Here is a 27,916-nt window from a genome sequence, read left to right as displayed (position 1 = left end):
GAAAGAAGCAGGAGAAGTAAATCTTCGTAGCTTTGACCAACAATGAAAATAAGCTCGCTTCTCAATTGGAGGTTCTTGCATACTATGATTCTTATCATAAAGGAATACGACCGTACCTTCATAGTTCCAGGAACTTGTCCTGCAGAGATTCTAAATATTTCGCATTGATTAGCCGGTACTCCTTTCCGTATTAACTCTATAATATCATTCAGATTGAAGTACCAGTCGTACGATTAATATCCATGGAGCAAACAAAGAATACAGTCTGGTATGCCTATTATTGTCTGCTGAAGGCTCTCTTCTCTATATCAGTAGTTGACATGAGACTTCTTCTATGTTCTTCTTTTTCTTTGGTAATTAGTAGTAGAATTTGCTAGGTATCCATTCCATCAATGTATCGTCAGTTTGCTAGCGTATGGGCTTTATGGAACTGGATGAAATGGTAGGTAGGAAATATCATATATAGTCTACAGTGCAGTCAGAGGCCACCGATGGAGAAATCAATATCAATCAATTGTATACGCACACTGCCATGCAAGAATGTCTCGTCACATCACATCACACAGCACAACACCAACACTCCAGCCAGATGAACAAATGAAACAGGCAATGTAATGCACCATATCTGTAACCAATCTAACGTACCCTACCCAGCTAGGCTCTCCTGAACAATAATAACAAAGCTTGTGTCTAGGATCTGTCAGTCTCTATTGCTCTTCACCAGTTATCATCCCATCCACCTTCATCTGTACTCTTCCTTGCCGTCGCGGACGAGGCCGCCCCCGTGCCAGTCGTCGCAGACGACGCAGCCACAGACGAAGTCGAAGAAGCGCCAGCACCACTAGGCCCCGTCTTCATCGCCGCAGTGCCAATGGCACTCGACCTGGATGCGGTCCTCCGGTGGCTATCCTGCGCTGCGACCGAAGAAAACGAGTCCCAGAAATCCTTCCTCTCCGGCTCAACACGGCCTCTCCGTGCCGCGGCTGCGGCTGCAGCTTCGTCGGGTCCTTCCACGAAACGATGGAAATGGTCCGCTGCGCCACGGACGCCGTGTTGCATGTTTTGGCCAAGGGTGGCGGCGTGAACGCGCGCTTGTGCTGCAAGGTCGGATTCTGCTATCTAAATGGTGGACAGGTCATCAGTTACTGGCCCGTAGCGAATGGGAATGAAAGATTCATGGGGAACGTACCGTCTTCGCCGTAGGCTGGATGTACGAATCATTGACTGTCTTCGCGCTCTTCCCTACAGTCGTTGCAAACCATCCAAAGCCCTTCGTCAACGCACCCATGGGATCCTTCTGGAAATCATCGAAACCTGGAATTGCCGCCCCACTACCTGACTGTTTGGGAGTGTTTGTAACCGGCATTCCGCCCCCAAATCCGGTAAACTTGCCTCCCTGCGATGGAGGTACTGATTCCGAGCGCGAGGAGTTTTCGTTACCCAGCCGAGCAAAATACGCCTCGTTGCGTTCCTTCTTGCTCATCTCCGGCACCCCGTCGTGCGATGCCGGGGATCCGGTCCGGGCAGCGAGGGGCGTGCTCGACCGAGATGTTGGTTCCTTATTCTTCGGTTGCTGCGGTTTGGGTTGGCCCGGAACGTATTCTCTTCCTTCGGCTTTTGCGGCCAGTCTTTCCTTCCACTCCTCGCCCACCTCGCCCTCGTATCTCTCTTTTATAGTGGAGTCTTCGAATGTGCGACCTTCGGATTGCGTGATGGGGTGGGAATCGAAGAAATCCTTCCACGGCTCGTTGCCACCGTGCTCCATGCGGAGGATTTCGGAAGTCTTGAAGGCGTCCATGGTGATGGAGCGGACGAAGGAGATGTGAACACCTAGGCCGCGGTGGGTGCCGGCGCAGTTCAAGCAGATGAAGGTACCGAACTTAGGGGATGCCTGGGTGTAAAGTGTGTGTCAGTGATGGTTGTATGTGGGCGTATTGTCGGTAGGTACGGTTGCGCGAATCGTGGCGACAGTGCCGCGCACGTCTGAGGATAGAGGACTCATACCCATTGAGGCGAAGGGGCGCCGCAGTCGCAGCATTTATCGTTACCATTGGTTTTGGAAAATTGGAGGAGCTAGAGGGGAGAGCAGATCCGGGGAAGTCAGCGTGTGTTGTCCAAGGCTCCGACGTCGACGCGGACGCAGTGGCAGAAACAGGAGATGGAGGGGTGACGATGGCATACCTTGGCCCTCGTCTCCGGATCGACCTCCCACATTCGCGACATGATGAGTCAAGGACAATAAGAGCAGGAAGCACAGATGAAGGTCGGGAATAAGACGGGCAGCAATTGCTCAATGCTCCCCAGCCCCTGGATGCGGTGAGAGATCGGGGAGGTTCAGCAGCGAGAAAGAGAGGGGCCGATCGGAGGGGAGAAGAGGCACTATCCTTAGCTTCTGTTAGTCTCTCCACCCGCCAGATGAAACTCAACCTGTCGGGTCCACTTAACAGTAAAAGTAGATATCGCAACAGGCGAAACGAGTGAGGCTGCGTATGAAAGTTGAGAAGGGATGGTAGTGTCCAGGGTGCAATAAATGGAAGGCGGGATTTGGCTGCCGAGGATGCGGCCAGCAGTTCCACTCGCTGGTGTCCCATGGCTCCAGCTCAGCCAACTGTGGTACCCATTGGGCTTCAAACGGCATCTCAACACCAACAAGGTGAAGATCCACTGCTTCCATATTTATGTATTCTGATTTATATAAATGACATTATCAACATCCAGGAAAGTCGGTTTTCTCACTGCTGTATCTAGAGAAAAATCAGTATTATCAGTGACGGTGACTAAGGTAGAGCAATTGTCGGTTGACTGTGACTTTGGCAAGCCTTCAATACGTTCTGTTACAGGAGTAGATGACCACGGCATGAAAAGCAGAGGAGTGTGGAGTAGAAGAGTCGAGACCCAGTGCAACGCCGGCCATTGTCGGGACTTGGCTGGCCTCAAAGCTGTGTAGTGATTAGTTGCAGCCGATCTCTTTGTTGGAGCTGACCTCATTCCAAGACCCCTTTCAGTCAGTGCATTGAGGGCAGAAGAGTTCGTTGTTGATTTATCTTGGGCGATAAAGTGCGACGCGATGGATTTTGCATTGCCTGAGAGCGAAGTTGGCTACTTGAAATAGCAGGATACTTTCGGACATGAACCATTGTTATATGCTTCCATTGTTCATGGCTGAATTAACGAATATTTGCTGGCGAGCCTCATGTCTGTGCAATTAGAAAAAGCGAAGCATATCTCACATCGTTCGGATAGCCTGCCAAACAAGTGGAGTAAGTGTACAGCGTTCATTAGGCCAATACCCAAAGCCATTGGGTGATTTCGAAGCGACTTCATAACACATTCCATGTAAGTTGTAACCTATCGCAATTCTATAGTATAGTTAGTAGCTGTCAGTCACTTGAAATGTTGCAGCAAGGAGATGGCAAGATGAAGCGATCAATGGCACGGAGTGAACAGAACGCTCGAGCCACGAGCATCCTCATATGACACTATTGGCATAACTAGTGCTTATGCTGAAATTAAGCAACTCAATCCGTAGAGCATGAGTCACTTCGATAATGTGATTTCGCCAGATGGTGGCATTATTATTGACTTTTGGAAGTTGGATCCACCGATAAGGAACCACATTTATGGCTGGCAATTGAAATGACAGGCACCAAACTTCCCCAAATAGCGCGGTTCCGGACTCCGGCGGGCGCTAATCAGGCCCAACCGTTGCCTGCTTTGTCCCTTGCCGCCGGAGAGCTTATTTACCCTCTTATCTCTCCTCTTCCTCCACAAGCCTGACTCAACACTTCGCAGCTCACAGCGCCGTAGTTCAGCACCTACATATCCACAGCAACTTGGTTTTTAGCATGAAGACATCCCATCTTTTGCTCCTCTGGAGCACTGCAGGAGCTTTGGCTTCCCCGCACCCACAGCCAGACTCGCAGGTAGTTTTCGCCGCGGATCGCGAGGTCCCAAAGACTACACTCGGCGAACACGTCGTGGACGAGGCCATCGTCTCGGCCTTGAACACTTATTCCGACCCAGTTGCTGCGATGGTGTCATTACGTCCTGAAACTGCATCTCTTCTGGCTGAACCTCGTCTCTTGCACATTCGGGGAGAAGAGAAGGCGGAATGGATGACCGAAGGCGACAAGCTGCGCCTACGCCAACGCGGTCAGAAGTTCATAGATATCACCGACCATCAGGACTTTTACGCGGAGCAGGCGATGGCTTCGGTTTCTGGGGATCCCAGTAAGTCTTCCTTTTGGGCACAGTCATTATTGTTGGACTAACGCCCTCAGACCTTCCCAAGCTGTCCCATAAAGGTCTCGTGAAGCCGCTGTTCTCGCAAATTGAGACGCAACGAATGCACGATGTCCTGCAGCACATGACCTCCTACTACAACCGATATTACGGGGACTTTCACGGCGAACAGAGCTCTGAGTGGCTGCACCACCATATTGCTGAGGTATTTCCTCCCCATCAGCCACAATCCTTGGATATGAACTTACTGAACCAAGATCATCTCCAACTCGCCTTTCCGCACCCACATCTCTCTCGAATACTTCACCCACCCCTTCCCCCAATCTTCAATTATCGCACGCTTTGAGCCTAAAGTCCGCAGCTTCTCTCAGCCTTTGACCATCATTGGCGCGCACCAAGATTCGGCCAACTATCTCTTTCCGCTGTTGCCCGCGCCTGGCGCCGACGATGACTGCTCTGGCACTGTCAGTATCCTCGAAGCCTTCCGCATTCTGGCCGAAAATGGTTACACGCCCAAGGATGGACCTGTGGAATTCCACTGGTATGCAGCTGAAGAGGGCGGGCTACTGGGCAGTCAAGCCATTGCGCGGTATAAGAAGGAGCAGGGTGCTAAGATTGGTGCCATGATGGAGTTTGTATGTCTTCCAACATTTTGTTCTTCCGGTTTTCGATACTGACATCTGCAAAGGATATGACGGCTTTTATTGCCCGTAATGCCACCGAGACCATCGGCTTTGTTGCAACCCAAGCCGATGCAGCGCTCACAAACTGGACGGTCAATCTCAGTCGAGAGTACATCTCTATTCCAGCGGAAGTCTATGAGCTTGGCCCGTAAGACCCCAAAGTATTCAGATACCCTATCAGGTACTAAATGATAAATTAGCAATGCTGGATCCGACTACATGTCCTACACCAAACTCAACTACCCCGCTGCCTTCGCCTCCGAAGGCAACCCGCTCGCTGGGGGTTCTTTCCCAGGTGAAATGGACCCCTACGTTCACGGCATCAAGGATAGGATGGACGTTGACGATGAAACGGGCGTCTTCTCTATCGAAGTAAGTTGACCGCATTCCACCCTGTCCATATCTTGCTGACGATTTGCCAGCACATGGCTCGGTTCTCCGAACTGGCTATCGCGTTCGTTGTAGAGCAGGCTGGGTGGGATAATTCATGGAGGTAGAATATATCCAGAAATTATTTCAGCTTCGTAGCATGTAGAGCCGCTATATAGTTATTATACTTACAAGGTACCAATCTATTGATATTGAAGTACTTCATCAGAATTGTGTTCAATCTGAAACTGATGCACCATACACCGGCCACATCACCAGTATAATACTGGCAAAACACCTGGACAGGTCCTTTATTCCTCGAAGGCCGCCACCCGCAGTTCCTCGACTACAGCGGAGAAATAATACTGAAACCACCTAAGAACTTCAAGCACCTTGATACAGATACCCAAAGAGACCTCCGAGAACAGATCTCCAAATCAATCCTACTATACCTCTACGAGAAAAGCACAGCGAAGAAGAACCCACTCCTCGACAAAGTCCTCCGATACCCAAACGGCAAGATACTAACCCATCCGATCCACTTCGTGGGAAATACATGGGATGGAGATATCTTACCACTACGGGAATCACTAAATCGGATCCAGAAGTATGTGCTATCATCTCCCCCATACTACTCACATAATACTAAAGCATATCCGAAGGAACTGGGCTTCCTTGAAACACCCCACAAAAGAATGCCCCATCACCTTCACCTCCACCGAAATCCACCAACACCATCAAGATAGCGAAGGGTGGAACGAAGTCCAGGATTTCTGGGACGCAATGTCCGGCATCCTTAGCAGGGATGGCTGGACCTCGCATGAGACATACGATCAGGCGGTATCTATCTATTCTCAGCTACAGGCTATTGAGAAAGAATCTTCTTCATAGTGACAGAGATGACGAGATTTTCGTTTATTCGTTGCGGTGATTGACTAACATTCCTTCAATTCCTCTCCCACATTGGCGGTGCTGATCTAGGCTGGATTTACACACTACTACTAGTACTCCGTACTGGTGACCAATGACTTTAGTGTGGGAGAAATACTAAGTAGTATGAGGGACGGCATTACCGCGATGTTTTCTGGCTATCAGTTAGTAGTGTTACTACGGTATATGGTTAGATCTACAGAAATCCAGGGTATCTATAAGCAATCATGAAGCAGAATGAAGCGAAAAATGGTTGGATATTCATGACTACGGGCGTGGAAAATACTACGATAAACACATGCACAAATACTACAAGGCCAGCCTTGCGGCTAATCATAAGCTAAATAAATATTGCTAAGATACAGTGTGGCAGAATGGCAAGATTCGTGAGCAAAGGTCAGGTTCCGTCAGACAATCACATTACGGCATTTTCATCTCCAACAACGAATCCCTTTCGGGTATCCGGATATAACATATAAAGAACCCCCTAGGACCAGATCAAATAGGAAGAATAGTCAAAGGTTTTCGGCTTTAGAACTTTTCCTTTCTGCTCTTGCGCCTTTCTCCTCATGCGGAAAAGAAATTGGCCTCCTGCCGACGCCCACTATGAAAAACCATGCAGATGACGGGTTCCGACTTCACCTCCTCCAATCGATCCCCCGAGTTTCCACGGGGGTGTGTTCGTTCAGGTGGGGAACGAGATTGTCATTTAAGCAGCAGCGGGAGCAGCGTTCTCCTGAGCCGGAGTTTCGGTCGCCTGCTCGGTGGTCTCGGCCTCAGCAGGGGCGACAGCGTCGTCCTCCTTGCCGGGGCTGTCGATGGCGACCTTGACGGCGATTTCACGACCCTCGATCTCCTTGCCGTTCATCTCCTGGACAGCCTTGTTCTGGAGCTCCTCGGAGCCCAGGGTGACGAAACCGAAACCACGGCCCTTACGGCGCTCGTTGCGAGCCTGGAGCTTCTTGATCATGAAACGGGGAATGGGACGAAGAGCAATCTTGGCAGAGACGGGCTGGTAGTCGGCAAAGATCTCCTTGAGCTGTGGGGAAATTAGCATGTTGCTGTGTTTTGTGACTTCATCGTCCGTACCTTGTCTTCGGTCAGGTCATAAGGAAGGTTAGCAACCATGACCTTAGTCTTGGAAGGAATACCATCCTCGGGAGGACCGCGCTGCTTCTGGGGACGAGGAGCACGGGGCTTGCCGGCCTGCTTGGACTCGGCAGCAGCAGCGGTCTCGTTCTGGTTGGTGACCTCAGTCAGAGGAGCAGCCTGACCGGGAACGTTGGTGGGCTCGGCAGCCTCCTGACCGTTCTGAACTGGGGCCTGCTACATGGGATATTAGCATTCAATTGGATGGATGATAATGGAGGAGTCACTTACAGAGCGACCAGCACGGGGCAGACGGCCTCCACGACCACGACCGCGACCGCGGCCACGGCCACGGCCACCAGCCCTCTTGCGGCCCTCGTTACCGCTGGCACCCTCACCGCCACTTGTAGCACCCTCGGCCTTGGCCTCGGCGGGCTCGGGCTTGCGGGCAAGCTGCACAGAGACCTTGCGCTGGAGGATCTCCTTTCCAGACAGCTCCTCAATAGCAGCGGTGGCCTCCTGGGCAGTGGCGAGGTCCACGAAGGCGTAGCCAACGGGACGGTTGGTGCGAGGGTTCACGGGGATGGAGACGCTCTCACTGTGAAAGAGCCATTGTTAGATTCGATGTTACTTGCCGCAAAAGAATGTAGATAATCAAGGGGGTTTCAGAAATGGAGCTCTGAAGAATTGGCGTGCCTGCAGTAGTAGTCACATACCACCGCTGCGCGGTACTACCGTCCGATGGCAGCAAGGGGGGTGTTGGAAACGTGGCTCTCGCCAACCGCTAGGACCAGCCCAACGGAGCTTAGACCAACCGGGAGGTGAAAGGCCAGGTGGAACAATAACAAAGCAAAGCAGAGTCAAGCACTTACATCTTGTAGTTCTTGAAAAACTCCTTCAGCTCCCCCTCAGTGGTCGCATAAGCGAGGTTCCCAATGTACAACCGACGTCCTTCATCGGCACTGGCAGCGGCAGCGTCCGTAGACTGCGCAGGGGCGGGAGCAGTGCCGTTGGTAGTAGCCTCGGGGGCGGTAGTGGCGGGAGCAGAGGCGACGTTGTCGGTAGTGTTCTCGACGGCAGTAGACATCTTGATGGCTGAGGACGCAACGGAGTTGAGCGTGGAGAGAATTGAACGGTGGTTTGAGTTGCGCGCGGGGAAGTCTTGACCGGGTTTGTGTGCGGTTAAGACAAGGACTCAGGAGTAGCTAAAGGCTGCCTGTACTTGAAATTCCTTTGAAGCAAGTGGAAATGGGAATAGCTTGAAGAGGGGGGGAGATAGGAGGAAAAGGGTAGCTTGGTGCCCTAGATACGAGAGTTGACTTGGGGGAAATCTGGTATTGAAACTGATGAAGATTTACCTTGAGAGGAAGGATGAAGTCGACGGGGGGGGGAAAGGAGAAGGTGAGAGAAAAAGGGCAGGCAGCGAGGGCGGTGGCGGGCCTATGCCGAACGGGGCAGGTTGCTGCCTGAAGATGCCTGGATCAGCCCAGATCTGCCTGAAGATGCCTTGGAGCTGGCCAGCCGTACCAGTTCCGTACGACGCTAGACTGTATTGGGGTGCCCGACGTGGACTTTCCGTCCGGCGGTCTGGGCGGCCCTCAGGCACCTTCCCTGGAGCAGTTTAGACGCGATGGAGCAGCTGGAGCCCTTTGCAGGGGATCTGACATCACCGGTTGTTGACTCACTCCTTCATGAACCTTCTTCGATTAACACTAGTGGTTGTTGGGGAGAAACATCGTTGCTTCCCAAATCAAAGCCATTCTGAACGACTGACCTTCCCTCCCACGTGAAATATAATACAACCTCCCAAAAAAACAATGACAATGATTTGCAGGGAATACACCTCCTCAAATTTAGAACACAATGGTATCATTACTGACTAACTAACTAACTGACCTGCAGTCGCCAGTTCATCCTTAGCATTAGTCAGGCTGCCCGCGCGAGCCCCATCCCCACTTGCCAACCAACTTGTATCTGGCCAGATCGCCCTCTCCCGTCATCGCCACTCCATCCATTACCACCCGGCAGTTCCCCCCTTCGTCCCAATCAGTTTCTCCCCTGTTTGTTGTTGATGATTGTAGTAGTACCGGCATTACTTCACCCAATTGAGGCGTCAATTCCTTGACTGTCACCACGCATTTTCTTTTTCTTGTAGCTCAAACATGGGGTCTGTGAAAGCTCGATCAATCAACTGCAAAATGTCGTCTGTCAGACCTGTATGCATCCTGCAAACCCGATTTTCCCCCCTGCAGCCGAGACATCAAGCACATGACGCACCCCGTCAATCACCCTTCAACCAATCTATTTCCGTTCCACGAAATCGCCCGACTCCCGCCCAATCCCAAACAATCCCCATGATGTTCTACCTGCAACTGCCCGGGAAGTTCCATTATTGGCCTCGAAATATTAGCGACCTGTATTTTGGTCAGTAGGGGATATATATTTTTGCGCGCAATGCGAACATACATCAACACTGAGTATCCTATCTTGGGGGGTCATTTGTCTTGACTGATCCTACCACCATACTACTTCTTTCCCTGTCAGCATGTTTGGAGCAATTTGTTTGGTACTGCCTGCCAACTTGAAGTGACTTGCAACCTTTAGTTTCAATTTCCCCTCTTTACCCCCTCCCACGTTCGGATCCTTTCAACAAATCCGGTAGTAATATTCCATCGCTATATCATAGCATTCCAGTTACACTGCAGTCTTATACTTCCTTGCACAGGTAAGAACCAAACCATTCAATACCTCGATCCCTTGATGATTACCACATCGCTGGAAATTGCAGTAGCTAGTAGCAAAAGAAGAATATCATAGAAATAAACTCAAGAATCTTCCTTTCCGATAACCTATCACCTAGTTACTTGTACTCCGTAGTAAGGTTAGCATTCAAGATAGTGTGCTTATCGGCAGCTGTCCGCATATTTGCTTCTGCCGTTGTTTCATTCGTTGGCCTCGAAAGTAATTTCTTTTTGTCCTTTACGAGAGAGTGGGTCTACCAGGATATATTAATAGATCATTTATCTATACACCTGCACTGATGGCTTTAGTTCTACTAGTACTGCCCAATCTTCCGAACTTGGGCACTATAGTACCCATATAACAAGAGCATCTTCGATGAAAGCCGAGGAAATATGTCCACGTATTTCTACTCATTGATATATATATATATTCTTCGTCCACTTTCTCAGCGAGTTACTGTAGATGTTGGCAAAAAGTCCTGTGAGGGCGGTCAGGTCGTAGAGAAATTTAACGCTAGACAATAATAGAGGATTGTTAGTGGATGTCTCTAGGAAAGACAGTATTGTCAGTACCCTGCAGAGGCAGAGAATATCAGTGAACTGCGACAGATTATTGCTGATATAGAGTAGCCGGTCGGACACTTGTCGATTAGGTGACATGGTTAGGTAGCTGTGCGACAGCTTGGACTCTGGTTGTGGGGATGTCTTCGGCCATCGATGCTGTGCGTTGTCCACTAGAACGTCTTCATGTGCACTATAAATGCGATGCTGATCTTACAGCGGACTATATGTATAAACCTGCCTATGATTATACAAAGTAGATCCAATGAGCGGAGACAGTCCTTTTGGTATTGACCCTCTCATAATCTGCGATAGGAACACACAGGAGATCCGTGTCGGGAACGAGAAAGCGAGCGTAAATGTTCAACTGTAAGTGTACAGATCAGGTCACTATCCAAGCCAAGTTAGCACTCATGGGGGGGAATGTGTGCCTTACCACGTGCTCAAGAGAAGTCACGGGCCGGCCGTAGCGCACTTTGAAAGATATTCGAGCAAGTAACTCCTCAATATACACACTTTTCCGTTCCGGCAAGGCAATTTTGAGGACACAGAAAAGTTTCTGCATCACTATTAGATCAATTGATTATGGAATCTAAGCTCCCTGCAACAAGCAAAACTTTTTGCTCAACGCTGTGGACATTGGTTGAAACACAGCGGTAACTACCCAGGTTATGAGGTTCCTTTATGTGCGCTCCCTTGGAGGAATAAGTGGCCGCATCAAGCGTTGACATCAATTTGGCTAGTGCTCACATAGTATAGTGCAGACATGTGTGGGATGGCGTTCGCTCTCAAATCTCTGACCAAGATAGAAGACTCGCTGATGAAGTATGTTATAGCTTCCAAGTGCACCACTCGGCTCTTTCGAGAATATATGAAGCCCTTCTTCGGTCCCCGGATACACTGTTAGGTAGGTTCACAGATCGAACCTGGATCCTGACATCCACCACACTATAATCGCTGGCCGAGGAATGTTCGTTTCAGGCGCTGTAGTGATTTTCAAAACTTGATGCATACAAAACGAATCACGGCCTGGTAAGCTGAAGCCCTCATAGGATACTCAGAAATATCCACGTTCGTCATAGGGCGGCTAGCTCATTATGTATTCGCAGAACTGCAGTTAGAACTATAGGACTTACCAAATCTCCGTCGAAACGAGAGTTGCCACTCTAACATTAGTGGATGAGAACGGAACTGGACCCCGCATTGGCACTAGAGTGGGAACTAAATGCTGACCCTTGCATATGCGCTGAACCAGAAAGAGGTTTGGCATGCTTTTAAAATATGTTCGATTCCATAATATTCATCTTGAGCTTAAGGTGGGTAGTTCACTCCCCTAACAAACTATGGACATATCCTCGGTTTTGTCGGAGTTAACGGATTTTGGGGGAGTTAAGCGGTCATCAACTTGATACTCCCGCGGCTAGCGTGTAAGTTGCCCGCATAGGCGATCTGTGGTACCATAGTATGAGACTACACTGGAGGCGAGAAGTTACAACTTGACACATCAGTGGAAACTCGAATACCAAGCTGCGAATCAATTGCTACAATGGATACTCGGGAAAAGAAAGGGCCCATTCCGAGCCCGTGCCGGACTGTCCAGGATCCACCGGAAGCAGAGCCATGGGCGATGTCATGACCCTACAGCTGTTCCTATAAGAACTGCTTCCAGTCCTACCTGCATAACATTTACAGGTTCTCAAGATTCACACAAGATTATAGCACTCAACACTGTCAACACCCTTCGTCAAAATGGTCAAGACACTTCCCTTCCAAGACATTCAGGTTCCGTCGCCTGGCTTCGGTGCCATGGGCCTTAGCTTCGGCTTGGGCTACAACCTCAGTCTTGAAGAAGCAGAGCCGGTTCTGCTGAAAGCTATCGAGCTTGGCTGCACTTTCTGGGATACTGCTGTGAGTTTAGCCCATCGACCCCTTGAGTAAAATGTGAAAGTCTAACCCATGGACTCAGGTTATTTACCAAGCGGGTGTGAACGAGAAACTTCTGGGAGATTTCATTCGCAAGCACAATGTGCGCGACAAGATCTTCAGTATGTACATATGTAATCCAGTAATACAATCTGGTACTGACCGATGCAGTTGCCTCGAAGTGCGGATTCAAAGTTGAAAGCTTTACCGTCACCAACTCTGCCTCACATATCAAGGAATACATTGAAGGAACTATTGAACGACTAGGCTTCACACCTGACCTCTACTACCTCCACCGTATCGATCCTAGTACGTGCTATGCACCCATGTCTTTTATCAGACTGGCTGACCCCAGACAGACACCCCTCTCGAGGAGTCCATCCCAGCTCTGGACGAGATCCGCAAGGCAGGCAAGACCAAGTATATCGGACTTTCGGAATGCTCTGCTGCAACTCTGCGTAAAGCCAACTCCAGTTAGTTTAACTGTCTGACTTCTATCACTGTTCAATGTCTAACTTTACCCAGTTGCCAAGATCGACGCCGTCCAAGCCGAATACTCGGCCTTTGAGACCCTACACGAGACGGACGGTCTGATCGACACCGCCAAGGAGCTGGGAGTGGCCTATGTGGCCTACAGTCCTCTCGGGCATGGCTGGCTTGTGGACGACTTTCCCTTTAAGACGCCCGAAGACTTTGCGCCTGACGATTTCCGTCGCGGTTGTAAGTTGCCTTGCCCATTTAGAATTTCTTGTTAGTTATGCCTACTAAACGTAACTAGCCCCAAAGTTCCAAGGTGAAAACTTCTACGCCAACAAGAAGATCGTGGATGAGATCAAGAGAATCGCAAGCAAGAGAGGCTGTTCGATCAGCCAAGTGGCCTTGGCGTGGGTTGCTGCTCAAGGCATGATTGCCATTCCCGGCACAACCAAGGCGCACCGGTTGGAGCAAAACTGGGCTTCTCGGGAGATCGACCTGACCGATGAGGAAAAAGCAGAGATGCGCAAGATCATTGATGCTGCCAAGCCGCAGGGAAATAGATATAGTGAGCGTCACCAGGCAATGGTTGGGCACTAAGCGGAGCTGGGTCTTTTGGGTGGGGATGTATATATTTTTGTCGAGTCAGATTAAACCTCTGTTGATATTTGAGGATTGAAGGCTATTGCAGGGGTAGAGTATTGACTGAATATACGATTTGTATATAGCATCGATACCCATGCAACAAGGCCAGATTATGAAATTCATTGTGATTCAGTAGTGGAGGATTACGAGAGGGCCCAAAGAGTTGACGATTGGGGATCCAGCAATGGGAGACGCACGGTTGTTGCCCAAGGCAGTCCACGGGGGGCTAGACCGCAGTTGGACTGGACGGTGCCAAGTTGGTGAACTGACTAATTTATTATCTTTGTGCTTCAGAGAGTTGCAGCTAAAAAAATGAAATTCAGGTTAATATATACACCGATGCATAAACTAAGATGTGGAAGAACAGCGCACGGCTGCAAGATTCATCCACTGGAGGAACAAGAAAGACCCTCCACAAGCCTTGGAGGATCGACGAATCCACTTGGAAACTAACGACTAGTCAGTCAGTCAGTGAGTTAGGGTGGTGATGCTGACTGGCTTAGTCACGACGCAACCACGGCAGCTTCCTTTTTCCTGGCAGCAAATCCCATCCTCCAATAAATAAATTAACCTTTGCGGCCCCTTTCGTTTTCAACTTTCCATCCTTCGCCTCTTGAATATTTTTACCGTTCCTTTCCTTCCCCTCCCTTCGAGAAAACCTCATCGTCCATGTGAGATTCTTCGTGCACGCCGTCTTCAATGGACCCCATCGAGCCCGTCAACGGCTCGCCCGATCCCCACGAAGGCCAGCCACCGTCGGCCACGCCCTCCCCCGGACCGACGTCATACCCCCGACAACGTGCGGCCTCGTTGCGTTCTCGCCGCCCGTCCATTCGCCTCCAACGCCTGCCTTCGTTTGAGCAGGCGACTTTGTCCACCCCCCGGTCACAGCCATCGCAACAAAATGGCGATACCAGCAGAACTCCAGGAGTCGCTCTGTCCCCTCTTCCTTCCATCCCAGCAGCTTCCACCGAAGACGAGTCATGGCAGGGCAACCGTCGTCGCAGCAACTCGGAGCCCCGACCTGGGCGATGGTCTACACCCAACCCGGCTGCTTTGGCACGGGTGACCACGGGCGGCCAGATGCGCCCGGTGCAAGAGGAGGCGTCGAGCCCGATCGTTTCCTCCACATCGAACCAACGAATGCCGGAGGATGTCCCTCCGCTACCAGAGATACCGAGACGGGGGAGTCGAACCCCCATGCGATGGGCAAGTGGAGTGGGTGGAAACCGGTTCACGCGCAATCGCGCGTCGACGGTCGGTGGAAGTGCACCGGCTCAAAACCATGATGTGGACGACGAATATCGGTCTCATATTGTGGATGTTCTGGATGTCATCGGTAAGCTATTCATCATACCAAATGGTTTCGTGGCATAGTAGCCTAATGTATCTCAGATCCGGAAGTGTCGGCCTTATCTACCCTCACGAATGTTCAGAATTCCTTATTCATTCCTAATCTAGGCCCTCTGTTGAATCGCAACCAGACTTATACGCTCTCACCGCCATCGCCTATGAGAGAACTGGAATCGACAAGTGATGAGGAACGAGCGGATGAGATAAAGGAGCCTGAAGTTCGTCCATCCGTGGAGCATACTCTTACGTCTGTTATCGGCGAGGGGGAGGAGCCTCGGTTTGCTGTGCTGCCTGAGGGCAGCAACCTTGCGGGCTGGAGCCCGGAAGAAATCGAAGAGCTTAATGACCATGTCCGGCACATGCTGCATTCTCGACGATCAAAGTTTAAGCGTTCGATGAAGGGTTTTAGAAAATATGTATCAAAGCGTGAGTGACGGCATTTTCAACTCTTAGTATTTGCTGCTGACGTTCTTTCCGCAGCTCTTGGATTTCTGGTTACCCTGTATGCCACACTCATCACACTTTTTGGTCTTGCCTGGGTACTCTTCCTCATTGGTACATAACTCCCGTTGCCCCAGCGGATCATCGAGCAGATTGCTAACCCAACCTTAGGCTGGATCAACGTTGGAGGCAGGCAGTCCTACATTATTAACGTCATCGACAACGTCCTTGTCGCACTATTTGCAATCATGGGTGACGGGCTGGCCCCGTTTCGAGCTATCGACACCTACCACATGATCTTCATAGCTCGCTACACGTTCCTGACATGGAAGATCCGGCGCAAACGACACCTCCCTGATCTTAAGAACAAGAACGACCTTCCATCACGACGAGAAACAGACGTTGACGTCGAACTCGGCGACACCCCGAAGGGTGAAGAATACGAATTCACCGTCCTCGATCCCGTGAGACAACTGAAGCTCATCCACCATCAAAATAAGCTCTCCAAATCCCACACCTTCTACAAACCCCACGAAACTTTCACCCACTATGCCTTCCCCATGCGCCTCCTCATCGCCATCGTCGTTCTTCTCGACTGCCACTCCCTATTCCAAATCGCCTTAGGCACCTGCACTTGGGCCATCAGCTACCACGTCCGCCCCTTCGCCCTAACTACCGTCATCCTCTGCTGCTCTATCTGCTGTAACATCACCGGCGGTGTTCTCATCATGATCGGCGACCGCATGACTCGCAAGAAAGATGTCGTCGAGCGCCTCTTCCGTCAGCAATTAACCGAAGAAGCAATGAAGAAGATCAGAAAGAAGAAGCGGAAAGAAGAAGAGAGACGCAACGCCGAGAATAGCGGTGTGTCACGTTCCCATTCTATCTCTTCCCAGCGGAAGCTGTCACTTTCACAGCCGAGAGAAGACGGGTATGAATCATAAGATGATGATATTTAGTTCAAAAGCACACACACATCCATCTTATTTGCTTGCACATTTCACGACCATCACGATGAACACAACCTCTATTAGCTTGATTGACTATGATATCCCCAGCACCCTTGTTGTTATTGTTCTTTTATCTATATATTTGCTTCCACCGAACAAAAACACGATGTTCGGTTCGATTTCGTCAATAGATGATTTGATGGATGGCGTTATGTACAACTATCATTTTTTATATATATGTCAAGTGTATACAATATTACGAGCAGATTGTTTGCTTGCTTGCTTTTCCTAGCTATGTTTCTGCCATTTATGATTCAACAGACATTTGGCTACGTACCCTGCGCTACTCGCTTGATGTGCATATATACATTGCAGTATTAACAAGACGAGAGGTGCTCTTCCTGGTGGTATTCATACATACTTACCTTGTCATATTTGGGTGGAATTTAGTCTTACTATTACGCCATAAACCTACTGAATGACAACCCTACCCAACCCCCACCACCGATCGTGAAATCGGAAAGTATGACCTGAAAAAATATTTATATAGACATGTAGATAGTTGGTGCTCATGTACAAAGTGCTCTCTCTCCTTTTCCACAGAGCCAAATAAAGTAGTGGTAGTAGTAGTAGTAGTAGTAGTAGTAGTCACACACAGTTCAGACCGGGGAGGAATATGTATATAGAGACATGGAAAAAGAGGAGAAAAATATGAGGAAAAGAGGAACAAAAAGAGAAAGAGTGAGTGACGGAATACATAGAATAAACAAATGTCTCGCTCAGGATACTTAAAAACTAAGCATACAAATCCCAGATTGATGCTCGAATTTGAATCCGACTGTATGATGAGAAGGAATACCGTGAAAGGGGAGAATGTAACCGCCCTAAACACCGCAACTCGCTGACAAGACGAGGAAGGAAAATAGAATGGAAAAAAGAAACGAAAGTGGTAACGAGGGACGTATGGGATGCTGATGTCACCATACAATGTGAATATAGCGTTATGCTTTTACCCGGTTCTCCATGTGTAGAGATGGGGTTGTTACTTTTGCGGGTCGGCCTTACAGCTCGCTGTGGACAACTGCTTGGTCCGCTGCAGGCTGGGATCGTCGGTCGAGGAGGATCTTCTCCAGAGTATCGAGCCTTTCACGCGTAGTGCGAATAGCATGATCCATTTCGAGGTCGGACATTTTTTCTTCGTTGACTTTGCTGGCCAGCGCACGTTCGCTCTGGACTTTGCGAGAGTATTGCTGTGTCCGAGAGCCCGTCGACCGACTGACGGTGGGTATGGCTAATCCGTCCATCCCAACCCTGTCTTCTAGCCAGCTCCAGAGCTCGCTTTCTTCACGGCGCCACATTTCCTCATAGGCGGCCAGACGTTGGGGTAATGAGTAACCAGGGCATCCGATGTCGTGGGATACTACGGATGGTTGAGACGGGCGTCGGAAGAAGAGCAAGAAAAGCAGAATGCCGACTAACACCATGGCGACGTTTCCGCTCAAAAGAGGCTTGACCGTGTCCACAACAGGTCCAAGCACTCCATGGAGCGGCTCCAAAACTCCCCAGGAATTCGCCTGCTGTGCTCGTTCCTCCTCCGCTGCTTTGGCAGCAGCAGCCGCCGCCTCCTGAGCGACCTCGCTCTTCTTGCGTCGTCCCTTACCCTTGCTTTTACCGCCACCCGTGCGGCCACGAGGAACAACAGCAGCTTTGAGGGCAGCAACCAAGTCATTTCCAAACGCAGTTTGCCCGTCAATCGCACCCTTTTCAATGGGACCTGGTTTCTGTTAGCACGGCTGCTGTGGGTCATTCGACGCAGTGGACCTACCCTTGAGCCAACTCTTTCCTGACCACTCGATGGTACACGTCATGAGAAATCGTGTCTGGTTGTTCGGCGCCCATGTGAAGAGGTACTTGGTCTTGGTCAAGAAGACATTACCGCTGGGGACGTCGGGTGTCTGGGTGCCGAGGGTAACAAGCACGGCCTTTTCCAAGTCAAGGAAATCCAGCGTTTCAGTACTGATACACTTTGTCTGCTTGGGACCAATGGATCCGTTCAACGGCTTGATATACGAATAATTTCGTGTGCGGCTGTCGTTGGTGAGACCCTTGTTTCCAGTTTCAAATTGAAGCTCTCCCGATTTTTGATTTTCGACAAGGAACTTCGTCATGAAAGCACCAGATTGCGCTCCAAACACGTAGGAGTAGACCTTTCCGAGAGGCGCTGGGATCACATCATCCTTTACCACCTTATCGTATTGGCCTGCAGGGTCAGTATACTCGGTGGGAGGATGAGTTGGCGGGCCAGGGAAGTCAGTGTCACCATCAGCGGGTGAGCCCGACTTGCTGCCTTTTCCATCACCGCTGGAGTTGGCTCCGGCCTGTCCAGCCCCATTGGCATTGGCAAGAGCGCCCGAAGCTTTGCGGCTAACAGGCTTGGTAGGTAAGGACTTGTCACTCCCATTCACGCTGGCGCCGGCAGCTTCGAAGAGGCTATCAGCATTGTCGCCTTCTTCGTCCTCATCGTAAATCTCGTCTTCTTCCTCGCTCTCATCATCGCTTTCACCGGCTTTCTCTGTCTTATCTCCTGTGCCATCCGTGACTCTGGTTCCATTGGCAGAGCTCTTGAGAGAAGGGTGGTTGATCTTCCAAATGTTGACCATGAGATCATAGGTAGACTCTCGACTAAGAAGACTGCGGAAAGTATGCCGAGCATGTAGCGTCTGGATAGCTATGGCGTTCGGAAACACCATTGCAGTGGACTCCTTTTCTATCGCCACGACTTCGTCAAAGCTGATTACAAGGGTGGTCACCCAACCCAGAATATTACTGGAAAAGCAGATGTGGCCTTCTGAAATGTAGATTCGACCAGCTAGAATGATCTCTCGTTGCAAGGCACAGCTGTAGTCCTCGATCAGGTAATCGTCTTCGGGTACACTGCGGAACAGTTGATGGAAGTCCCTGTTTCGCTTTTTGCTGGCAACAGCAAAGCCAGTCAGGCGGGGCATGCTGGCATTGGCAGCCGGTGCACCCAAGGCAATAGCACTGGCGCCAATTGCACCAAGCGTCGATGTAGTTGCTGCTGAAGACCCACGGTGCCGGCGCCGGGCAAGCCGGCTTCGCACGCTACCGCTTCGATAGGGCCGAGTATGACCAATCTCACCATCGAGTATACTGCCACTTGGTGGGGTTTGGTCGCCAGCGCCCTCCTTCGTAAAAGAAGCACTGGACTGTACGTCGAGACCGTCATCTGTCGAAGGGACCAACGACGTCTCCGAGGGCTTTTCGTAGGCCATTGTGACTGCCCGGGCTGCACGACTATCCTCAAGCCTGGCTGCTTCTTCATCACGTCGCGATACTTTGCGCTTTTCCAAGGGCAAGTCTGGTTTGGTGATCACAACGCCGTCCGGTGTGGAGACAGAACCACCGGGGGGTATGGCGATATCCAGATGGCTAAAGTCCAGATCTCCAGATCCCAGAGTATCGACGGCCAATGGCTTTTTCTCTTCTGCTTTATTGTTAATGGGCTGGCTGGGGCCGGGCGCTCCCTCAGCAGAAGGCTGATTCTCAGATTCATTCAGCCCTCCTTGTGCAACATTGCGACCCTTTGACTGAGAGTTAAGACTACTGCTCAGAGTCGAGGCTGCGTTCTGTGCGGCAGAGAAGACGGATGAGAAGAACCCGGTTTGCATGGGACCCGGTGATTTTGCGCTCGCTTTGGTCTCTTCAATCGTCGGTCCTATCGCGGATATGGAGTTGGACAGCTTGCTGGGCTTGTGGCTCGCCGCAGAGGCGGACCGCACACGCCGGTGGGAGATCATATTCCCCGAAGGGCTGACAATGATACCGGCTGGTGAATCTTTCGAGTGGATAGAATCAGGCGACCTAGTTACGTCTGGCGAGGTGAAAAGCCTAGGAAATTCGGTATTCGGGGTGGGAGGAGTTACGGTGGTCTGCGGGTGCGGAATGGCGGTATGCGGGGGTGTTCTCGGAGCAGGAATTTCTAGAGAAGGGAGAGGCTTGTCTTCCTTGAGATCAGTGCGAATGGGAGCTGGCAAAGGCGGGGGCGGTTCAGCCACAGTCTGAGCTCTCTTCGCTGATAAGCTGCCTCTTCTACTGCTTTTGGAGCTAGACGTAGATTCTGCTCGATCGCGGTTAGAGGCTTTCTTATCCGGGTTGGAGCCGAAGGCGTTCTTGAAGCGACGTCCGGGCGAGATGCCTCGTTTCTTCCCGCGGTCCGATGGCACGTTTAATGAAGAGCCATGTTGGCTAGGCGGTCGCTCCGTCTCCTGTTGCGACTCGGGAGCGGTAGCTTCCGCGTCGCCTTTACCATCTTCTTCCGTCTCGTCTACCGATGTGGTCCTTATAAGGGGGGAGGATGAGGTGTAAAAGCCAGCATGGGAGTTGTGAGATGTAAGAGGGGGTGTTCTTTGGGTCAATCCACGTTAGACATCTACTTGACTCGCCGACGGCGTACCAATGGAACGGGGACACATGAACTCACCTGTCAGGTTCGGAGTCGTCCGTCAGCAAGTTGACAGTGTCATGGTCCGGGGGGCTCAGGTTCTCGTGGCCGACTGATGAGGTGGTGGAAAGGCCGTCGCGCGACTCTGTCGATCGACTCTCCTGGACATCCTTGCTACTCTCCGTCTCCAGCTGGGTGGACGATTCATCGGACTGCTTCTGGTTCTTATCCTTCTTCTTCTTCCGTCGAGCGGCCAAAAGCTTCGAAAATCCGCTGGAGCCTGCCTTGGCGGAATCAGCCTCGCCGGCTTGCGACTTGGGTCTGTCGGAGGTCGAGTCGATTGAGGAGCGCCCATTGCTTCGGGACGAACTTCCCATTGTCTCCAGATCAACCGGAGTGGTCTTGGTACGATTCACTTTGCTGATGCTGGGTATATCGGTTTCTGGAACCGGCGGGGGTTCGGGGATCGGGTTGGCCTCCATGGTGGATGAGCGAATGGAGGAGCGGGGGTGAGGGGGATGAGGGGAGGACGAATAGAGGCAGAAACGAAAGTGAATGAACGATTGATTTAGAGTTCAAGGGAATATTGGATAGCAACGGCAGTGCGCATGCTAGAGGTCAGAACCGGTCGACGTCTCTAGCAATGCATTGTATGTAGAAAGTAAGGTAACGTCAGCAGAAAAGGAGGGTCGTAGAGGGGAGAGATGGGTCTAACTGCGTCTAGATGGTCGCAGCGCCCACAGCATGTCCTTCCTCTGACTTCCCTACTACTGAAGAATTTAGGGGAAAAGATAAGTTAAGGAAAAAGAAAATTGGGGGTGGGGGGGAGGAAGGGGTAAAGATGACGATGAGGAGAAGGAAAGCGAAACGAAGGCGCTTCGAAGTGCAACTCCGCAAAGCTGCCAGACAATCGACAGTGAACGGAGCATTACCGCCGGTGACCTTCTTCCGCTCGTATTTCTCCGCCGGGGGGGATGTATATCTACAAGGTGGATTTCCGATCGGCAGGGATACGATTACGATAGGGGGTTCTTCTGTAGCTGTAATTTTATATACTCTGTCTACTCTCCCCTGGGCTTGCTTTCTAGATCTCTGATAATTAATATATCTTGATCGCGATGGCGAAACTTGCCAGTGCTGCAGCTGGTTAATTATAGAATTGCGGCGGTGCCGGAGCTGTCACAGTGTATGCGCCAGTGTATTACGGTCACAACCATACCACGATCCGGAATCAGGGGGTTGCAGCGGTAACAGTGCGGTAGATGCTGGTAGTGGATAGTAGGGAAGGGTACTTATTGGTACTTGCGGGACTGGTTCCATGGGTGGTAATGTTACCGTCCCATTGGTACCACCGCGTGATCTGCCCGAAGCGGTGAGGGGATGTCGTCACCAGCGATAGTTCCTTCGTCGGCCCTTATCTGAATGTCTTAAATCGTTCTTCTCCGATCATATTCAACTCACATTCACTCGCTTTGGAGGGTGGCTTGTGGTAGTCCACCCCGGAAATTTTAGTTCTCTTTTGAGACCTCCACAGCCATGGAGACTGCTCCTCTGACCTTGGTAAGTCTTCTTGCGCGGCCTCAAGCGTTGTATCCGGCCTGACAGACCCCTTCGGACAAGGCTCATACCCACGCTCGCAATGCAGTTCTCGAGACTCGCAAGTCGAACCCCGTAGCAGCCAGCGAGGAACATGATCTTGCTGCGGGAGAATTTGCCACTGCAGCCCAGAATAGCTCGGATAAAGAGGTACGTCTATGACGCATCGCTGCATCTACACACACGAGAACGCTGGCTCATTGCCTCGACTGCACAGGCTCTGCGGACCCTCCACTTGCTCGAACAACATCACAAAAAGCTGGCACAGATCCTCCGTTTCCAACATGAGAATCCCCAAAGCAATGCAGGGCCCGGCGCAGCTGCCCAGATCTCCACAGAATCGGGGGCGAGAGCATCCACCTCCACTGATCCCCAGCATATCCCACGGCTATCTGGACACCCTCGTCTACCATCGAGAGAGTCATCCTCCATCGCCAGCAACCTAGCATCTGCACGAGGAATCCCCGCGCATCGTGCCTCTCCGGCATCGCCAACAATCGCTCCCCAGCAAGCCGGGGCCAAGATGACCGATGGCCCAAGCAAGATCCGAACAAGCGAGTCCCGACTACGAGGCACCGCACAGATGCAAGGGATGAGGGAGCGTGAGCGCGAGCGCGAGCGCCACCGCACATCAACTTCCGCTCGACAACCCTGGATCCCGCCAACACCCAGCCCAACGGACGTCACCTCACAGCAGTACGCACCAGCGGAGCCCTCAGAGCCGTCCCGCCCACGAGCCTCCCTCACCGAGGAACCCTTCCAAAAGTTTTATTCCACCTTCGAAGGCCTCATCTCTAAGATCTCCGCACCCCTAGCCTTCGCCGGCCTCCCCCTAGGCACCGACCCATCCTCGCAACCCTCCGCCAGCCGCAAATCCGCCCCGGACACCAAAACCGACCGCTACAACGCCGTCCCCGACCGCTCCGCCGAACCAGACATCAACAAGCTCTTCTCCCGCGCCGCCCTCCAAGCCATCAAAGACAACACCGGTGGCGCAAGCGGCGGAACCGGCAGCGCCGCCGAGTCCTTCTACGTGGTCCCCACCACCGGCGGCACCGTCTCCTACGCAGGAATCCTGACGCGGGCCGAGAAAGAAGCCCGAAGAAGCAGCTTTGAAGACGCTGCCGACGAAGACTTCGTCGACGCCCGCGAGACCCCTCCATCCCCAGAACTCCGCCAGAGCCTCTCTGGTGCAGCAGCAGCACCGATGGGCAGCAAAGCTACATCCCGCACCCCCACCAGCCAGAGCGAGAAGTTCTCCCGCCTCACCCAGAACCCGAAAACCATGGAAGAGCTACAGATGGAGAACCAAGCCCTCCGCCATCTATCAGATACTCTCTCCAAGCGACTACACATGTGGGAAGTCAACGCTCAATCCAGCTCCATGGCGCTGCAACAATCCCTACGAGCAATGCACCATACTCAGAATGTCCCGTCTCTGGACCAGCCTCAGTCTCATACCCAATCGCAAGTTCCTTCTCCGGTTGCAACTACCGGTGGCGGCAACGCCGGCATCTCATCACCTCCAGTCCCAGCAACAGACTACGACCAGCGCATCAAGGAACTAGAGGAAATGGTCCGTCGCGGCGAGAAAGAACTGGGCAAAGTCGGCCGCGAGAACGACAAACTCCGCGATGTGTTAGGCCGGTATAGAGAGCGATGGGAGAAGTTGAAGGAGGGAGCGAAATCGAGACGTGCAGGTGCGGCTGGTACTTCTGCTGCCACTACTTCCGCTGGTGGTAGTAGTGCTACTGCTCGACCAGGTAGCAGTAGCAGACGATCGAGCACGCAGCAGGGAGTAGCGGATACAGAGGACGGGTCATCGAAAGCTGGAGGGGAGACAACAACGACGACCACAGAAAATGCAGACACTTCGAATGGTGAGCGGGAGGGGTCTGATTAATCATCTTGCCCTATCTTCACGACTATGCTTATTCTTGGGTTGGATACCTCTATATGAACTACTTATATACTATGTCCTGTCATTATTAGCCAAAAGCAAGCACACGAAGTGAAATGATGAACTGACTATATATACCCAACCACATCTATACTATTCACAAATAAGTATATCACCATTTGAAGTAGATGCCAACTACCACTCCTTACTACTACACACTAGTAAGTAAAAACTAAACAACCCAAAACGCCGCCCTCCCCCTAATATCCACGGAACTACTCCCAACCAAGACCCCAAACTCGCCCTTCTCAACCACATACTCCATCTTCCTATCCCACAGCCCCAAATCCTTTACCTTAATCTCAATCTCCACCTCCACACTTCCCCCCGCCGGAACAACCACCTTCTCAAACCCCTTAAGCAACCGATTTGGCACCACAACCGACGCAATCTCATCAACGACATAAACCTGCACGACCTCCGTGGCCTCCCTCTCCTCATCCAAATTCCTCACCTCAACACTAACAACCACCGTCTCATCACTCACGGACACATTCGTCTTACTCAACCTAACCTCACCATACTCAAAGCTCGAATAACTCTTCCCATACCCAAACGGGTACACAGCATGCGGATCACCCAGGACATACTGGTGTCCGAACTCCAACGTGCCGTTCGGGTAAGCGTGCCCCGCGTCGCCGATGTTGCGCGCCGAGTTCAGGTAGTCGTAGTAGATGGGCAGGTCGCCGACGTAGTGCGGGAAACTGACGGAGAGTTTTCCTGAAGGGTTGTAGTCTCCGAAGAGGATGTCTGCGAGCGCGTTGCCGCCTTGTTCTGACGGGTAGAATTGTTGCAGGAGGGCAGAGGTGCTGTTCGCGATCCAGGTTACGTCTGTGATGGGCTTGCCGCTCGAGAGAACGACGATGGTCGGGATGCCCGTGTCGCGGATTGCGCGGATCAGGGGTCCTTGGGCGCCGACGAGCGCGAGGGAGTCGAGGTCTACGTGTTCGCCGGTTCTGGTTTGGAGGGTGTTGGTTAGTGGTGGATGGGGGTAGGGTTGGGGGTGGTTGGGGGACGTACGTGGCGTTGTAGTTCTCCCATAGTTCGGTCTGGTCGCGAGACCAGGTGCCTACCACGACGATGGCCACGTCGGATTTCTTCGCTGCTGCGATGGCTTCGTCGAAGCCTGACTCGTCGTTGCTCCAGCGTTCGCAGCCTTGCGCGTAGTTGACCGTGGCGGCGTCGCCGACGGCGGCTTTGATGCCGTCGAGAGGGGTGACGCCGCGCCATTGGCTGCCGTAGATCACGTAGTCGCCGTACTGGGCGGGTTAGCTGTGAGCTTTCTAACAGTTGCAGCGGGGATAGTCTCACGTTCATGAATCCGTGTGCCATGGGCCCGATGACGGCGATGCTACCGCTCTTCTTCAGGGGGAGGGTCTCGTTGTGGTTCTCGAGCAGGACGATGGACTCCTTGTCGATGGTTCTCGCGAGCTCGACTGCCTCCGGGCTGTGGATCAGCTTGTTCCATTCGGATTGAGGAGCCGCAGGGTAGGGGTTCTCGAAGAGGCCCATTTCGAACTTGGCTCTGAGAACTCTGGAGACGGCGGTGTTGACGACCTCGATGTCCAGTTGGCCGGACTCGACGAGCTCGGGGATCTTCTGGTAGTTGCTATGATCTGTTAGCTGGGTTGCTTACGCCGGATGATTGGGGTACTCACAATGAACCTCCGCCCATCTCGACGTCGTTGCCGGCGGGTAGGGCCTGGGTTGTCACGGCCTCCATATCGATGGGAGAGCTTCTGCAGAGCTTGAAGGCTGTGCACAGTCTGTCTGTGGCACCGGAATCGCTGATTACATAGTAGTCGTATTTCCATTCTTCTCGGAGGATCTTGGTGAGAGTGAACCAGTCGGCCACTGCGGGGATACCGTCGTATCTAGAACCTGTGAGTGGTAGCCGACTGTCGTTGGTTGTAGTGACTTACGCGTGGTAGGCGCTCATGATACTCCATGCACCAGCATCCACGATGGCCCTCTTGAAGGACGGCAGCCAGCTAGACTGTGTTAGGTGCTTGTTCTTCAGAAGGTAAAATGCACTTACGTTGAGCGCAGGTATCTCTCTCCTCCTTGGACAGGCGCAGTGTTCAGACCCTGTTCAGGCAAACTGTATCCCACGAAGTGCTTGACAGTGGCGGAAACGTTCAAACTCTGCATTCCTACGATATAGTGGTAGGCCATTTCACCGGCAAGATAAGAGTCCTCGGAGAATGTCTCCTCAACCTGTGATCGACTATCGTCAGCAAGTCATCATCGCTGGAGTATTGCAGTTCTTACCCGACCGTATCGGAGTTCGCGAGCCAGATCGGCCAGCGGCGCAAACAGTTGGTTGGCACCAATAGCACGAGCCTCCTGCGCAATGAGTCGTCCCATTTTCTCAACCAACTATTCACAGAGTCAGTCTTAGTTGTAGGTGACAGACAGCAGGAAACTAACTTTTCTATTAAAAGAACAGGCGTATCCTATCGGGGAGTTGTAGATCGTCGCATTCTCGAGCAAGAAGCCATGAAGACCTGTAGACAGCAACCATGGATCAGCAACGACATCAGCTGGATAAGGAGGTAGACATACCTTCAGTCTGAACAAGAGCAGGAATTCCCAGCGTCGTATTCTGCAGCAGATAATCTTGGGCTCTCTTGATGTTGGTGGCAAGCCAGTCCCAGGGAACAGCATATCCAACTACCAATGTTAGTTGCCAGTCTGCAAATATTCAGAAAAGAAAATGCATACTGTAGAATGCACCAGCCTTCATCTCCATGTTCTCCACCAAGCCGGTGTAGTTGAAAGCCCCAGTCGTGCTGTCCATCCAGTTGCCGATGTCACCTATACCACCAGGCATTAGCCACTGCAATGAACGCAATTGCATCCGAACAAAACAATCAATCATCTCCACAGTCGTGAGACTGCTCGTGAAGAAAGTAATACGCACCCTGCATCAATTGAGCCATCTTATCCTCAACAGTCATGCGACTGAGAAGATCAGAGACTCGCGCCTCCACAGGCGCTTGGAGATTCTTGTACAGAGGTCTGGAGACATTCTGCACAGCCAGAGCCCCAGACCCAAGCTGAAGGAGCAAAAGCGCCTTTGCGAAAAGACCGGCCACCATGATGGCTAAGTGAAGAGCCAATGATCTGCTCTTCCAGCTCCTTGGGAACGAGCGAGCTTATGCAGGTAGACAAGCAGGCAGATATTGGGGAAAGGACAGAAGAGGAAGCTCAAGGGGGAGATCCCCCTCGGTATTTAACATCATGCAGGCAGCATATAATTTCTAGTGTGCAGACCAAGCGGAGCTCCAGACAACCAGAACAGAAAAACAAGAAAAGAAAAAAATTCCCAGCAAACACACTAAGGAATGCCATCGGCAGCGACGGACAAGGAATCCGTTTAATTTAGGCTGTGCTCATGCGATCCATTCGGAGATGAGGCCAGTACCCATGGGGGCTGGTAGTCTTGGGGAGCGTGGAGAAGCAGCAACGAATAAGATAGCATGATGCATGAGTCC

General features: G+C 51.6%; 8 protein-coding genes across 8 annotated transcripts; 4 read left to right on the top strand and 4 right to left on the bottom strand.

The window, feature by feature from the left end:
• Positions 1-392: 392 nt before the first annotated feature.
• Positions 393-2,513, bottom strand: BO85DRAFT_450160 (GTPase-activating protein GCS1). Its single transcript, XM_025660309.1, has 5 exons — positions 2,446-2,513; positions 2,182-2,379; positions 2,005-2,073; positions 1,190-1,891; positions 393-1,119 (listed from the first exon to the last, which is right to left on the bottom strand). Exons 2-5 carry the CDS (start codon positions 2,221-2,223, stop codon positions 718-720), a joined length of 1,215 nt encoding a protein of 404 aa, XP_025514695.1. The 5' UTR covers positions 2,224-2,379; positions 2,446-2,513; the 3' UTR covers positions 393-717.
• Positions 2,514-3,754: 1,241 nt separating this feature from the next.
• On the top strand, positions 3,755-5,524 carry BO85DRAFT_520879 (peptidase family M28). Its single transcript, XM_025665173.1, has 6 exons — positions 3,755-4,230; positions 4,281-4,447; positions 4,500-4,877; positions 4,931-5,073; positions 5,126-5,297; positions 5,348-5,524. Exons 1-6 carry the CDS (start codon positions 3,846-3,848, stop codon positions 5,420-5,422), a joined length of 1,320 nt encoding a protein of 439 aa, XP_025514694.1. The 5' UTR covers positions 3,755-3,845; the 3' UTR covers positions 5,423-5,524.
• Positions 5,525-6,933: 1,409 nt separating this feature from the next.
• BO85DRAFT_460137 (RNA-binding protein) lies at positions 6,934-8,400 on the bottom strand (the record flags this gene model as incomplete). Its single annotated transcript, XM_025661700.1, has 4 exons — positions 6,934-7,263; positions 7,314-7,547; positions 7,605-7,911; positions 8,186-8,400. The coding sequence occupies 4 exons, from the start codon at positions 8,398-8,400 to the stop codon at positions 6,934-6,936; spliced, it is 1,086 nt and encodes a 361-aa protein (XP_025514693.1).
• Positions 8,401-11,912: 3,512 nt separating this feature from the next.
• Positions 11,913-13,988, top strand: BO85DRAFT_422678 (aldo-keto reductase). Its single transcript, XM_025657981.1, has 6 exons — positions 11,913-12,523; positions 12,582-12,660; positions 12,710-12,847; positions 12,898-13,011; positions 13,064-13,258; positions 13,317-13,988. Exons 1-6 carry the CDS (start codon positions 12,365-12,367, stop codon positions 13,610-13,612), a joined length of 981 nt encoding a protein of 326 aa, XP_025514692.1. The 5' UTR covers positions 11,913-12,364; the 3' UTR covers positions 13,613-13,988.
• Positions 13,989-14,254: 266 nt separating this feature from the next.
• BO85DRAFT_450155 (uncharacterized protein) lies at positions 14,255-16,864 on the top strand. The gene is made up of 4 exons (XM_025660308.1): positions 14,255-14,996; positions 15,053-15,436; positions 15,491-15,565; positions 15,623-16,864. The coding sequence occupies exons 1-4, from the start codon at positions 14,357-14,359 to the stop codon at positions 16,393-16,395; spliced, it is 1,872 nt and encodes a 623-aa protein (XP_025514691.1). The 5' UTR covers positions 14,255-14,356; the 3' UTR covers positions 16,396-16,864.
• A 308-nt stretch (positions 16,865-17,172) lies between these two features.
• BO85DRAFT_40762 (GRAM and VASt domain-containing protein) lies at positions 17,173-21,464 on the bottom strand. The gene is made up of 3 exons (XM_025657367.1): positions 20,903-21,464; positions 18,227-20,826; positions 17,173-18,175 (listed from the first exon to the last, which is right to left on the bottom strand). The coding sequence occupies exons 1-3, from the start codon at positions 21,343-21,345 to the stop codon at positions 17,463-17,465; spliced, it is 3,756 nt and encodes a 1,251-aa protein (XP_025514690.1). The 5' UTR covers positions 21,346-21,464; the 3' UTR covers positions 17,173-17,462.
• Positions 21,465-22,318: 854 nt separating this feature from the next.
• BO85DRAFT_399039 (uncharacterized protein) lies at positions 22,319-24,499 on the top strand. Its single transcript, XM_025657084.1, has 3 exons — positions 22,319-22,423; positions 22,484-22,609; positions 22,677-24,499. Exons 1-3 carry the CDS (start codon positions 22,400-22,402, stop codon positions 24,360-24,362), a joined length of 1,836 nt encoding a protein of 611 aa, XP_025514689.1. The 5' UTR covers positions 22,319-22,399; the 3' UTR covers positions 24,363-24,499.
• BO85DRAFT_40703 (putative beta-glucosidase) lies at positions 24,477-27,661 on the bottom strand. The gene is made up of 11 exons (XM_025657350.1): positions 27,343-27,661; positions 27,144-27,236; positions 26,985-27,092; positions 26,850-26,926; positions 26,691-26,798; positions 26,458-26,636; positions 26,342-26,410; positions 26,078-26,293; positions 25,731-26,028; positions 25,440-25,678; positions 24,477-25,375 (listed from the first exon to the last, which is right to left on the bottom strand). Exons 1-11 carry the CDS (start codon positions 27,518-27,520, stop codon positions 24,592-24,594), a joined length of 2,349 nt encoding a protein of 782 aa, XP_025514688.1. The 5' UTR covers positions 27,521-27,661; the 3' UTR covers positions 24,477-24,591.
• Positions 27,662-27,916: the final 255 nt, after the last annotated feature.

Source organism: Aspergillus piperis, assembly GCF_003184755.1.
Source record: "Aspergillus piperis CBS 112811 unplaced genomic scaffold BO85scaffold_11, whole genome shotgun sequence".
NCBI lineage: Eukaryota > Fungi > Ascomycota > Eurotiomycetes > Eurotiales > Aspergillaceae > Aspergillus > Aspergillus piperis.
This window is presented reverse-complemented; position numbering and strand designations above follow the sequence as displayed.